The sequence below is a fragment of the Callorhinus ursinus genome, unplaced genomic scaffold, assembly GCF_003265705.2.
Source record: "Callorhinus ursinus isolate GAN/ISIS: 27379988/994484 unplaced genomic scaffold, GSC_fseal_2.0 scaffold6, whole genome shotgun sequence".
Classification (NCBI taxonomy): Eukaryota; Metazoa; Chordata; class Mammalia; order Carnivora; family Otariidae; genus Callorhinus; species Callorhinus ursinus.
Genome location: NW_027397068.1, coordinates 78,508,693 through 78,523,303, shown reverse-complemented (window position 1 = coordinate 78,523,303; position 14,611 = coordinate 78,508,693). Strand labels below are relative to the sequence as shown.

Genomic DNA, 14,611 nt, shown 5'->3' with positions numbered 1-14,611 from the left:
ATCTTGGAAGTCGTTTTTTACACTAAGAATCACCCAATTTCACCAGGACGCACCAGCTCCGCAGGCAAGAAGCTGCACGTGAGGGCGTGTGCAGCCTGCTCCGGGCCCGTGGGGCTCCCGTCTCGGCCGCTGCAGCTCCCAGCCCCGCCACCCCCACCGTCCCCACATCACACACACCTTCTCTGCTCTCGGGGCCCCGGCTCGTGGAGCCCCGTCCCGGAGGCATCAGTGCAGGTGCGGGGCACCCTGCAACCCAGCCCTTCTACCGGAGGACCCAGCCTATTTTCTCATCAATCAGCTTTTCAAAGTGGCCTCTTTTAGGTACAAAAGTTCTCTCAATTCTCCAACAGGATAGTTGGGTTTTTGTCTGATCATTCTGTGCTCTGAACGGTCTCTCCCAACAGAGGCTGCTGCGTGTGTGCACGTCAGCCTTCGGCAGCACGCCGTTCACTCTCTTCCGTGGGGAAGCGGCGCGGGTGAGTCACACGGGGAGCTGCCTGGTCGTCTCTGCGTGGCTTTCCCGAAGGGCCCCTTCCTCGCACAGAGGCTGGCCACACGCCCGCGTCAGGAGGGCCGGGCCGACCACACCGACCAGGACTTGCATCGGACTCGCGGGGCGGTGCTTTCTGCAGAAGCCACGTCTCCTCGCCACCATCATGGGTGTCCGGTGGGGCTGGCAGTCCAGCTACCGTGAGCCCCCTCTGCTGCTCCCTGGGCCGACAGCCACGCAGAGCCACGGACAGGACCACTGCCTGCTGCCTTTGGGAGAATGTTCATTAGCTTTGGTTCCATCCAATGGCCTTAGCTGAACCATGAACCTACCTGTCAGACTGGAAGCTTGGAGGCCTCTCCAAGCTCAGAGTCAGGATGGCTGATCTCAACTGTGGAACGCTGTCCTGAGAAGGCAGCTGCCCAGACAGAAACCTTTCTCGGACACCCTTGCCAGCACATGCAGAGCCTGTCTGTGCGCCCACAGATCCTTCCTGGGTGCGCACTGGGGCCAGATGCTATTCCAGGTGCCAAGGACATACCTAGGTGGCTACAGTCCCTATGGAGCTTATGACAGTAAACAGGCCCGTGTCAGTGACGAGAGGAGTAAAAACACGGGGTGAACGTGACAGACAGAGTGGGAAGGAAAACAGGCATCCCCTCAGGCTGGAGCATCTCCGAGAACAAGAGGGAAACAAGCCAGTCTGGCGGTTCTTGGAGAAGGGCTCCACGCACAAGGAGGGACAGATGCGAACATTCCAAGACAGGTCCCACCTTGGTAGCATGTGGCACATGCTGGTTCTGTGCGGGCCCAGGGAGCCGGCGGGCGACGGGGACAGTGACCGTGTGGGCAGGCCCACACCGGGCTACGGTGTTACCATCACACACAAGATACAACGGGGGCAGGGACACAGACAGGAGAGAGTAAAAGCTTTTTATTCCCTTTGAGTTATCATCAATAAAATGACACCTCACACTTGAAAAATTCCACTGTAAAATTCAGGTTTTACCATGAAAATGTGTTTCGTGGATGAGTATGTCAAAATCTATTTCCGAACAAAAAGAAAATACTAGTCACACACTCAAAACCTAGCTGAGATACACATGTGGAAATGGAACTTCTCCTCACTAGGTACATGGCCGGTGATGGAGGCGGCTCCATGTTTGGCCCTTCCTGCCCATCCTCCCAGATGTCCTCAAAAGGTCAGATTCTCTGGGTAACACAAAAATGACAAATTTCAGATGCTGCTGTTCAAAGTTTTCCATAAATTTAAAAAGCCACCTCCTGCTCTCCTTTCCAATCATTTCACTGAAATCTAGCTCCTTTCAGATAATATAAAAAATAAGTCACACAGTTGACACAGATTCCAGAGACCCAGAGCAGAACGCAACGCTTTATAGAAAGCGACTGTTTACAGAGAGGACATCTAGGGAAATGCATTTTACAAGCACACTGGGGGACTTTTAGCAACAGATTACATCTCCACACAGCGCTGTGTACTCACACAGGACACGGCACGCCACCAGGACTGAGGTCAGAGCCCACAAAGCGAGGGCAGGCCCACAGAGCGGCTCCCAGGTCGCGCTGGCCCACTTTCAGTCTGACTTCCTCTGGGTGTTCGTGGCTCAGGTTCACAGATGTTACACAATCACACTGCCATGTTATATAATCGCAACCCTTTCGTTATGGCTGCCTTCACATACGAGGGCCCGGCAAAGACTTCTGTAACACTGAGGCAGATATGAAAAACTGGCACTACGGGAGTGACGAAGTCCGCTCACTTACTCAATCAGTCAAGTAGGTCTAGCTTACTCTTTATTAATAAAGGTGACTTTTAATAAAAAAACATAATTTAATTCAAATAAAAAAGTACAAAATGTAGCACACGCTCACAGCTTCACTTACAGTCCTGGGAACACACACGCGGCACCCCCAGCAGTGCAGGCCAGCGACCCCCCGCCCCCGCCCCGGGACAGCAGCACAGCGCGGGCAGAGGGAGCGAGGCTGCCCGAGGCCCAGCACCGGCTCCATCCGGACGGGACGCAAGGAAATACGGACAGCGCACAAAGCCCAGCACTCCGCGTGTGGTCTGAGGCCACTACTACTGTGACAGTCCAATTTGGATTTTAATACAATCAATTTACAGACTGGAAATAAAAGCACTGCTTGGTGGCTTCAGATGCATTCTGGTATCAAGTATGTTTCCAGGCATCTTTACACACAATAAATTACAACAATAAAGACGAGAGCCTGTGACCAACAGCTTCTCCTAAGGACGGGAGGCAACGGTTGCGGGCAGCGACAATTCGTGGATTAGAAGTCAAAACGACCTCCAGATTTCCTCAAAACAAGCAATACTAGCACACACAGGAGTATTTAATAAAAGCTTACTGGCCTAACAACCCTTCCACATGGAAGGAAATACAAAATAAAGCTGACATATCAAATCTTTCGGTGATAAGCTTCAGGCCACTTTGCCAACTCTCTGCACAACCGCCTAATAAATGCGCTTGGAGTCTGGATGGCTAAAGCCACACACACACACAGAGCTGTGTGAACCTACAGCTTTATTGACACCTTTCAGTTAGCTCTTAATACGCATATTTTCATGGGTTCACTCCTTGTAATGAATTTGAGTTGTAGATAATCAACTTCCACAGAGAAATGTGTAGCCAAACTAAATTAAGAATATTGTATCTTCCACACATGGGCTCAAGTAGGAAGCTTTTGTTTAGTATAATGAAAACTTAAATTTTTTAAAAAATATCTGCAGTCTTTTTGAAACACAAGGCACCAACAGGGAGCAGACATTCCAGCAAAGAAAGATTGGAAAAAAAAAAAATGGAACTGATCAGAGTCCTTTGTCCTTTGTTGATTAGAAGACTTCCTTCTTTCACATCTATGCAACATCTTCCAGATAATCCGCAACATCACTGAGCTGGGACACAGTCAGGTCCTGTGTCAGGTCATCAAGCTTGGTTGTCCAAAAGAAAAAAAAAAAAGAACCAGTATCAGAATGCAGAGTCATCAACAATCCTTAAAATACATTGCTATAATTTAAATGTCTTATACTCTACAAACTGCTTCATATTCCAAAGTCCTCTACCTCACCCTCTTCCTATTTTGAAATCTGTGAGAATTACCAAAAGACTGAGCTAATAGCAAAACTCTACATTAACAACAATACAAAAACCTGCTAAAATAACCCGTCCGGAGCCCCTCTGCTAACTTAAATGCAGCACGCAGTGGCCTCCGAGGCCGGCATGAGGTGCCAGGTAAGGGGCAGACCGTGGAAGCTGACCACATGCCAGGAGTTCTCACTCAACCTTGCCAACAATTCTGGGAGGCAGGCATTCCCACTTGCATTCCATGAACAAACCAGCCAAGGACTGAAGGTTAAAGTTTGCCTAAGGACCACAGTCCATGAAAGAACATGCGCCCAGACGTTGCTGGCTCAGACCTGTTTTCATTATTAACATCTCATTTCGTATATGAAACACTGTAACATTTCTTTTTTAATTTTTTATTGTTATGCTAATCACCATACATCATTAGTTTTTGATGTAGTGGTCCATGATTCATTGTTTTTGCGTAAAGACCCAGGGCTCCACGCAGAATGTGCCCTCTTTAATACCCATCACCAGGCTAACCCATCCCCCCCTCCCCTGAAACATTGTTAACATTTCATTATAACCTCTCTCAAAGGCCTTCCCGTCTGCTAATCCCTTGATGGTCACGAGCACTGACTCCCTCCTCATTCTGGAAAGCAACGTTCGCGTCCAGGCTGTAACGACCTACAACCCGAGAGGCCCTCGCCTGACCCGGCTACAGCTTTCCGTGGGCACGACAGGAGATCCTGAGAGGCTCTCTGACCTCTCCTGACACACATGGAAGTACACGCCGCTGTCTGCCTCATAAAAAGGCCATCTGTGGATCTCGGGGCCGGACCCCTCACTGCACAGCCTGCGTCCACTTCTGGTGTACCGCCCCCACGGGCTGAGTGACCTGCCCACTGAGACGCAGCTTCACGGCCTCTCTTATACCTGCGCTGATTTCTAGCCTGACTTCTCCAAACGGGACGACTCGCTTCTGCCGACTAACACCACTGGGTGGGCCAGTTCTGACTCCAGAACCGGGGCCAGGATTTTGTTAAAGCTCTACAGTCCACCACCGCAAGAGACTCAGGCAGGAGCAGCACTCCTCGGGCAACGCCCACACCGTACTTTATCACTGGTATTGAGGTCATCGATGTCCACAGAAAGATCTTCTTCGATCTCTTCACCAATACTCAGCTCACTTTTCTCTGAGCGATGGCTGGTACTAGTTTGAGAAAGAAAAGAAAAAAGAACGTTGAATATAAACATTTAAATAAAATGTAATAAAATGATATTAAATCTCATGAATTTCATGCACATTATCTCACTTGATCCTTAAAGTGACTTAGTGAGCCACAAACAGGCGAGTCACTTCAAGAGACTGGAAAACGAAGATCCATAAAGGTGACCATGGACACAAGGTCAAGGAAGACGCAAACCCAGATTTTTACTATTTCATCTACTACATCGTGCCGCTTCTCAAAAAAAAGCTAATAAATTATTGGGGTTTTTTTAAGATTTTATTTGAGAGAGAAAGAATGAGAGAGAGAGAGAAAGCACGAGACGGGGGAGGGTCAGAGGGAGAAGCAGACTCCCCGCCGAGCAGGGAGCCCGATGCGGGACTCGATCCCGGGACTCCAGGATCATGACCTGAGCCGAAGGCAGTCGCTTAACCGACTGAGCCACCCAGGCGCCCAATAAATTATTCTGTTAAAAAATAAATTCCCAATTGGGGGGAGAAAAAAACCCTGTCAATTGTATAAAATTCTCAGACTCTAATTTAAAATTTGTAATCGTATCCATAACAAATATTTCCAAACTATTAGGCAACTCATTGGATTATACTGTCCTTATGTATGTAGAAAAGTGGTCTGAAACAATGTCTTAAGCGATGTCATCTGACTCAGAGCAGTACCTGGAGAGGGCCATTTTTAAAGTTGTGTGTGCCTCCCCCCTCCCCCACCACCGCGTTTGCAGGGAGCACATGGATCCCGGCGACCCGACATCTCTTGAGCGACTCTGCATCCCTTCCTCGAGGCCTCTGCTTGACCCATTCTTGTCAAGTTTCCTGGACATAATGCATTTGTTCAACACATTCTAATGCCAAACCGAAACAGGCTTCAAAGTCCAGTGTACAATCCTGGATTAACTGTCTTCTCCCCATCTGCACTCAGTACCAACAGGAGAGTCTAATACACTAAAATGAGCACAAATGGAATTATGTCCTACTTCCTGTGTCAGAAACTGTTTACACTGTATTTGTTGCCCAACTACGTTTCTCACCTATTAAAATCATCAATGTAGTCATCTTCTTCTCCAGTCCCTGGTAAGTTCAAGAAAAGATACGTTATGTTTATACCAACACGCTCCACAATTTATCTGTGATCACACACGTACATTTCCTTCAGGAAAAACTACATTAACGAATTATATGGCAGCAGTAAAAAAGAAGTCGCCAGGATCAGAAATAGTATTTTTAACATATGTGATATGAAAGTAAATAAACTGCCTAGGAAACAATGTCATAAAATGTAGTTAATACCCAGTCTTTTATTCCAAGTCTCTAAAAGCTTAATTGCATTGTATGTTTACCATTTATAAAGTCATTTGATATTAAATGATATTATATTCATGATAAGAGCAAGTTATCATAACTGTTACACTTTTTTTTTTTTAAGGTTTTTTTATTTGTCAGAGAGCGAGAGAGCGAGCGAGAAATATCAAAGAGATAGAGCACGAGCAGCTGGCAGAGGGAGAAGCAGGCTCCCCGCCGAGCAGGGAGCCGGATGCGGAGCTCGATCCCAGGACCTGGGATCATGACCTGAGCCGAAGGCAAATGCTTAACCGACTGAGCCACCCAGGTGTCCCGTCCCTGTTACTGATACTTTCAACTCCGCATAGTATATAAAATTTTAACGGATCACGAAGTGTGAAGAGGCAACAGGGCAAAGCAAACAGGAGCATCTCACTGAGACGCAACGGGGTTCAAATCCCAGCTCCACCTGTGAAGAGCTGTCAGCCCCTGGGAGAACTAGGTAACCCTCCTTGGCCGTTTCCTCAGCTGTGAAGACGGCCAAACCCACACCAAACACAGGGCTCACGTCAGGATCCATGCAGGCGAAGTGCTGGACCCAAGCCTGGGACACAGTCTGCTCTCCACAGACAGCGACGGGATGAGGCTAGGGCTGCAGACGAACGGAGCAGCGTCAGCAGCGTCTGACCATGCAGCACGAGCACCTATGAGACTTCCAAGTCCCCCTCCCCCTCTGCATCACCTGAGGGACAGGGAAAGGCCCCCCGAGAGCCATCTCCCAGGGATGGCCGGCACGTGGAGGACACACGGGCATGTGTGTGGCTGCCAGAAGCAGAGTGCAGACCATGAGGAGGAGGCCCGGCTCAGCGGCCGGCGGGGCTCGGAGGACACTGGATGCTCCTGAGTCCTTCCCAGTGTCAGACCGGACCACGTCTACACAGACGCACCCGGAGGGCATTCAAGTTCTAGACTAGTCAGACAAGATGATCCTCTTCCGATAAAGCCCATGATTACTTTGTCCATTTGTCAAATATGTGTGCGACTCCTAGGACCCCTGAAGTACTAGAGGAAGTGGTGTTTCTAGCCTCAAGGAGCACCAGTGGAAGGAAAGAGGCAGCCGACAGCCAGACAAACCAGATGCCGTTGGAGGGCCTGGAGAGAGCTCTCTGAGGGGAAACCTAAAGAAGGTACCAGACAGAAATTATTGGGGAACACAGGTTCCAAGAAGAAACACATGCAAAGGCCCAGACTCAGGAAGGGTGCAGTGGTTTGGAAAACAGTGAGGAAACCAATACACCCTTAAAATAATGAGTCTGGAGGGGGGAGGGGGGAGACAAGAGGCGGGAAGAAGAGAAGGGCTGGCAGGGGCCACCGAAGGCCTAGAACGTCATGCTCAGGACTTTAACCAAAGTGCAAAGGGGGAGGGGCAGGAGTGGAGGAGAACAAGGAAGTGATGTGTCGTTTCTATTTTCTGTAACATCCAATCCCTGCAGGAAGAAGCGCGCTGGGGGGAGGGGGGCACGCCTGGGTGGTGTCGTCAGTTGAGCGACTAACTCAGTTTCGGCTTAGGTCATGATCTCAGGGTCACGGAATGGAGCCCCGTATCTGGCTCCGCACTCAGTGGAGTCTGCTTGAGATTCTTTCCCTCCCCTTCTACCCCTCCCACCACTCACGCACTCTCTCAAATAAATCTTAAAAAAAAAGTGACTGCCTCCGCACAAACTGTCGTCAGTCTGAGCTGAAACCGCTCCCCTTGGCCCTGACCCATCAGGTCTTGGCAGAGAAGTCACTTCCTGGGTGAGGACTTTCCGGAATGCCTAGGCTAGGGTAAGTCACCCTACTATCCATTTTCCCACCAGTGCATACGGACTCTCAACCCCAAGTATCTGTAGGGACCTGTTTGATGCAGATCTTCCCTACAAGAGTCCGAGCTCCACAAAGAAAGTCTGTTGTGGTTGCTGCTTTATCCACCCCCGGCACATGGAGTAACTCTGGATTCACAAAGACCATCCAAACAGCTAATTACGAAGTGCTCACTATAGGCTAAGCCACTTCAATTTAGATTTTATTCTAAAAAAATAATCACCTTCGGGCAATCAATGCTAAAATTAGAAATCTAGTTACCTAATCCAAGTGATCCAATTTTATCATTGACCAGTTTCAGATCTTTCAAAACTGTGTTTCCTCTTTTACCTGTGAAGGAAAAATATTCACATAAATTGACTTTTGAGAATACAACAATCTCTAAACTGTGCCACTTTTGTTCAGCATAGGGTTTACGACTAAAACGTCCAAACCAAACACCAAGAAAGAATTACAAGCTCTGATGACACTGGCGTCATGCACTGCATGCCTGTGGTCACATGTAACCACACGTAAACACGTAGTCTCTATTGGAACCTGACCATCAAAATACTTTCTGGCCCAACTATCCGGCGTCACCATCCGTAACAAGCCTCACCGGGTAGGAGTTAATTACTCTCATCGATTTTACTTTCCTCTGAACTTCTCAACGTTGCTCTAATTCAATTGCTATTCCATCTACGCGACTGACCTCACTGGTTTTCCTTCTTCAGGCCCAAGTGCTCAATGTCCACATCATTCTTCCCTGATCAGTGCTAAGAGTGATGTGATCATGACATGCTAGACTCCCACTGCAGGTGACAAAGACCAGGAGAAAGGACAACAGGGAAACTGATGGGACGCATTAGCAAACATGTGGCAAGTTTGCCAGACGGCTAAAAGCAGCCACCCATCACCTCCTTCGCCTGGCCCGGAAAATCCTACCGCCCCAACGCGTGATGTAAAAAGGTTAATAAATACTGCAAAATTATGCAAATTCACACCACAATTTCCTAATAAAGATCTGCTTTTTAGGAAATGTTCTCAATAAATCTCACATTTATGCTGTGAACACGGTGTCGATGAAATCTACATTTACTATGATCTAGTAAATGAAGTTCACGCACACATCTCCACGTTTAAGGCTGTGCTTTCGAATCCTTGGTCTTGGTGCCATCTGTGTGTGGGGAGGGGGTAGGAAGTAAACTGTAGTCGTATGGCCATTCCATGTCTGCCTGACACCCCACCTCTCTGCTACACGTAAACATGTTAGATTCATACCCCAAAGAATGAAATCTCGCCATCTGCACAACATAAATAGAGCTACAGAGTATAATACTGAGTGAAGTCAGTCAAAGAAAGACAAATACCGTATGACTTCACTGGAATGTGGAATTTAAGAAACAGGTGATGGGGATTAAAACATACACTCATCATGATGAAAAAATATTTTAAAAAAATCAAACATACCTGTACCTCTGAAACAAACATTGTATGTTAAAAAAAAAAAGAAGAAGAAGAAGAAGAAGATAGCAGGAGGGGAAGAATGAAGGGGGGGAAATCGGAGGGGGAGACGAACCATGAGAGACGATGGACTCTGAGAAACAAACTGAGGGTTCTAGAGGGGAGGGGGGTGGGGGGATGGGTTAGCCTGGGGATGGGTATTAAGGAGGGCACGTTCTGCGTGGAGCACTGGGTGTTATACGCAAACAACGGATCGTGGATCACCACAGCAAAGACTAATGATGTAATGTATGGTGACTAACAATAACATAATAAAATTAAAAAGAAAAAAGAAAAAGAAAGTGATGCCAATATCCAAAGTAGAAAAAAAACGATTATGACAGATCCAATAGCTAAAGGACGAATATTTTAACATTCACATGATGATTACTGTGGTATCACAGAATCTAGAAAACAAGTTCTTAAGAACTGAATTTAAATCCTACTCAAGTCAGTCTAAATGTCCAACAAGAGAGAAATGATTTAAAGATGTTTACTATATAAGGCAGCTAAAAAGTCACTTTCCTAAAAAAAGTATTTTGATGGCACAGGAAAAACAGAAGGCAGACGATGAGGCGAACACAACCTTGTTAAAGAGCAAAGAACAGGAACTACCACTGGTAAAATCATGGGCTTTTCCTAAACAATAAACAGTGACCACATAGCATTTAAGAGAAAACACATCCTGAGTCCTCCAAGTCCGTGTCTTCAGTACGGAGACCCGGGGGCTTCCAGGCACTCACTTTCAGAGTCTTTCAATGAGGGGGCTCCGGTAAGGGAGCTGAGTCCACTTTTCAAGGGGGGCGCGTCAGAGAGTGATGCAAGGCTTCCTGCTTGCTTACCAGGTTCACTTCTCCTAACAAGAAACAAGTGTATAGTTAAAGGTCACGCTTACGTTCTGCCACTAAGACATAAACAACGTGAAGACACTGTACGTGCAGCACAGGGTGCTGGGAAAGACAGGTTATACGTTACGTGGACTCAAAACCATCAAGAATACCTACAAGGCGAGGCAGGCTGAGTGTCATCACAAATCCACGGGGCACGTTATCAGTGAGAAATCCGCTCAGCTCTCAAATGATATCGCTGTTTGTCATCTTCAGTGTCCGTGACTTTTATCAGAAGCCCCTTCCAGTGCCCAGCAATGCAGGCAGGGGACAGCACAGGTGTCCCGCACAGCCCCGCCAGCTGACCTCCCCAACAGCCCTGAGCTCAGCCCCCCTGCGCACCCCCTCCCGCCACTTCCTACCTCTCTGAGGCCTCCTCTCCAACCCTGCCGTGCACCGCCCCCTCAGGTGGGAACCTTCCCAGGCTGCTGCCCGCACACCGCCCCCACCTGCCCACAAAGTGCGCCCACACCTCCCTCCTTCCAGGAGACAGCCTCCTCAAGGGGCTGCCCTGTGCCCCCAAGCACCCAGCACCCCCTTGCACATCACTCCATCTCCTCTCTAATGCAGGACTGTTCTCAACAGACATGCACACGGTCATTTCCCGCTATTCTTCCCCACCCTGCTCCTCCGCACCCCTGAACACCACAACTCACCAGGAAAGCACTCCCCACCTACAATCCTCCCCCCATCCTTTCCTAAACCCACTCTAATCCTTTGATACCCTGCCCCTACCCCCCCCCCCCCCCCCCCCCCCCCCCCAAGCCCAGAATCCCATCATCCCTGCCTCCAAGCTGTGCGCCCTGGCTTTCACAACTTAGCTCAAGGACTCACTCTGGCCTCCTCCTTCCAGAACACCTCTCTCCTGGGTCCTCTCGGTCCCCTTCCCTCTTCCTCCTCCCTCCTCCCCTCGCTCACCTCCAGGTGCCACTCACTTCCCGGGTGACCACCCCCAGGCTACACCGGCAGCAGGATCAAACACGGACACCTCTCCCCTCATGCCCAGACCCCTTCCCTGCAGCCGGCTTCACCTGTGCATTAGCAACCTTCCCACACCTGACCCATCAGAAGTGAGTTCCAGACTGTCACCTGGCCCACCTGTGCAGCCCAACCTTGCTCTCCATGCTTCACCTGTCAGTGGTGTTTTCCACCTTCTGGTTACTCAGCTGAAAACCCTGAATTTCCCTTGATGTCACTTTATTCTCTAACACTTAGCAATAAATCCTTTTGGAGCGAACCTCAAAAGACATCCCCAAACCACCTATTTCTCACCACTTTTGCCATCTTTTCACCTGGAGAATCCTGACAGCTTCCCAGCTGGAGACCCAGCAGCCCAGTGAGCTCGTCACTCCGCTGCTCAGTCCCTGGGGCCCCCAGTGCCCCTCAGGGTAAAGCCCCCTCCTGCTGGAGTCAGCGCTGCCCCGACCCCGTCCGTCTCCACAACCACCCCTAGCCGTTCTCTGACCTGTCGCTCACCTCTGCCTGCGCTGCGTGGAGCTCCGGTATCTGGTGTCCGCCGGGCTGACTCTCTCACAAACTTGGGCTCTTTGCTCACCCAGCCCCTCGAAGGGAGGCCCTCCCTGACCCAACGCTGTAACAGAACAGCACGCACCTCCACACACTCACCGCCCCCACCCCTGCTCCGACCCGTTGCTCTGGCTGCATCCACCCAAGACGGCATGTGGGGGTTCTCACTTCTAGTTGCCTCTGTCCACAGGACTGTAAGCTTCTGAAGGCTGGGGCTCTGCCTGTGTTCTGACCGCACAGCTTGTGCCTGAAACAGCACCTGGCACGTGACAGGCACTCAGTCTACAATTCCCTACAGAAATTATGACTATCTACACTTTTTACCAGCCGGAATTATTTTACAACATAAAAGGCTTTAAGGACAGAAAATCAGACTTACATATTCAATAATTACAGAAGCTTTAGTAGCTCATTTTTTAAATATAAAATATTTAGAAATTGTATTTTTAAGGCCCTAGTTTGATAATCCAAAAAGAGTTTACTCACCAACCGTAAGTTTTTTCTGGTTTAGGAATGGGATCATCAAAGAAAGAATCCCCTTCCATATCATCTTCATCTGGACAAAGACCAGCTTTGTCTTTGACATCTAGACTTTTGTTACTTAAGAAAGATCCAATTTTTGTTTCGTGGGCCAGCAAATGGAGACCGCTTTTGCTCTTTGGTTCTGACGAGGAGACACTCGTGTCACTCTGACTAGCATCATTACTGGCCTTCTAGAAAAAAAAAAAAAAGGAAAGAGAAGAGGTCTCTTTGGTGAAATAAAACATTGATAAGCTATTTTAAATAGCAAAATGTCACGTGAACATACACAAATCTGTGTCTCTGTGTCCAAGTGCATGAGGGGGAGAGTAACTCCAGGACCTAACAGTTCACCCCCAGCTCATAGCATGGCCAACTTCTGAAGGAGAAAATGTCCACAATGATGTGTTTATGCCATTCTTTGTCTCCCGCCCTAAATGGAAATATCTTTACCTATTCCATTTATAAACAACTTCTGCATTTCCTCTTAAGTGCACATCACTCCTTCGAAAATTATCTTAAAAATGAGTAAATTTCCAACTTGCATAAAAGAGAAGGCATTACTAGTAACGGAGGAAGAGTAGTTCACATACATGAACCAAGTACTAAAGCGACCCAGGGCGAAAGCGACAGGTGTCAGGGTGAAAGATGTCGCCTTTCCCACTGTCGTCCGAAGGCAGACTGGCTACTGAAAGCGCGGGTCTGAATTCAGACTCTCAGATAACTTCCTCTTGTGCCCAGGGACCCGCGCCATGGAGGTCTCCGGGCACCTTGAATCATACAAAATATTCAGAGCATTTTTACACCCATCCCGCTGATCTGGTGATGCTGGCATAGAACAGCCCAGTGCATTTCTTGTTGCACAAGGCCTTTTTACTCCATGCTTGGTCAGACTGTCTATGTCAATAAGAAAAATAACAGCAAACACAAGCAACCATGCTTGTCCCAGCAGAGGGAGCTGACATTTCTGAAGAGCCTGCCGGTCTTCCCACAGGTTACGCCCTTCTCACTCTCAAAAGCGGCCTACGGTGTGGGAGGAGCAGGTTCTGGTTTCTCTGTAGATACGAAGAGGCGGCCTGAGGACATTCCAGTCACGTGCCAAGGTCCCCAGAAAGTGAAAGGGTCAGGTCAATACGGAAGTCTGATTCCAGAGCTTAGCTCGTAACACTTATGTCACGCTATTCAGTTGAGTCGTATGAAAATAGAGCTTCTGTGGGTTAAAACGGACAATTTCCCAAGATTCAGCCTTGCACACCGAAGAGGGCCGTGCTGTGTACAAGGCCTGTGGTGTGCAAGAGAAGACTCTCCTGAGCGGTGCAGGGGGCAGGCCGGCCATCCTCTACGACTAACCACACGATCCTAAGGAACTGATTGTTCGCAGGCGTGAGTGTCCCCAAGAATTCAACCAGAGCAGGCTCTTCCAAACCTGGCTACTGCTGGGAGCTAAGAAAGAAGGCGTGTGCAGCTGGGGAGAAGTTTCTGGAGAAGACACTCCCTGAGGAGGACTGCCCTTTCAGTATGCGTAGAGACAGAATGGAGCGTGTGTGCATGAAGATGCACGTTTACACGTTTACAACAGGTAGAGGCCAGCATTAGTCGATAGCAGGCAAGACATATGCTATACAACTTGTAGGGCCTTGTACAGAAATTAATTATCGTAAAAGACATGTCTGGAAAAATAAACACCAAGTTATCATCCTTTAGACAACACAGGATATTTTCCAAGGGCAGAAACATTTTAACAACTTTCTTGAAATTTTCCTGGTATGATCAAATACAGAGAAGAACTACCCACTTACATATTCCTTAGATTCATGGCCACTGTAATTTATGATTTATAGATTTTCAAAGACATATGCATTTGGAAATAAATACCAAGTCCTGTGATTTAAACCCATTTACAATTATAGATCCTGAGAGATCTATGCTCTCCATCAAAACACTCCTGAGAAAATTGAGGACTGGTGTGAAATAAAATGGAACGTAATGTACATGTAAAGCAACTTTAGAAAAAAACCACACTTATTCCAACATGAATTCACACATTACCAACATAACTTAAGTCCAAATGAAGATCTAAATTTAGTAACTAACATCTACCCATGACTAGTTTTTGACTGCATTCAGCAATACCCCTGCTATAGGAACAAAGACTAGTTTGAGGGAGACAAGTTTCATGGACAAGCACACTCTGATGTTCAGCACAATATATATT

The 14,611-nt window shown here is 48.1% G+C and overlaps 1 protein-coding gene across 4 annotated transcripts in view; it reads right to left on the bottom strand.

Annotated features, from left to right (window-relative positions):
• Window positions 1-1,407: 1,407 nt before the first annotated feature.
• CEP43 (centrosomal protein 43) overlaps window positions 1,408-14,611 on the bottom strand; it is a 30,819-nt gene continuing 17,615 nt past the window's right edge. For 3 of the 4 annotated variants that reach the window (XM_025866481.2, XM_025866483.2, XM_025866482.2), the window contains 6 exons: window positions 12,364-12,590; window positions 10,207-10,319; window positions 8,243-8,311; window positions 5,869-5,908; window positions 4,714-4,810; window positions 1,408-3,464 (listed from right to left, as the gene is read on the bottom strand). In XM_025866481.2, coding sequence (XP_025722266.1) covers window positions 3,390-3,464; window positions 4,714-4,810; window positions 5,869-5,908; window positions 8,243-8,311; window positions 10,207-10,319; window positions 12,364-12,590 — 621 coding nt within the window. In that variant the 3' untranslated portion in view covers window positions 1,408-3,389. The remainder of the gene's footprint in view (window positions 3,465-4,713; window positions 4,811-5,868; window positions 5,909-8,242; window positions 8,312-10,206; window positions 10,320-12,363; window positions 12,591-14,611) is intronic. The other variant, XR_003206899.2, reaches the window with a different exon arrangement.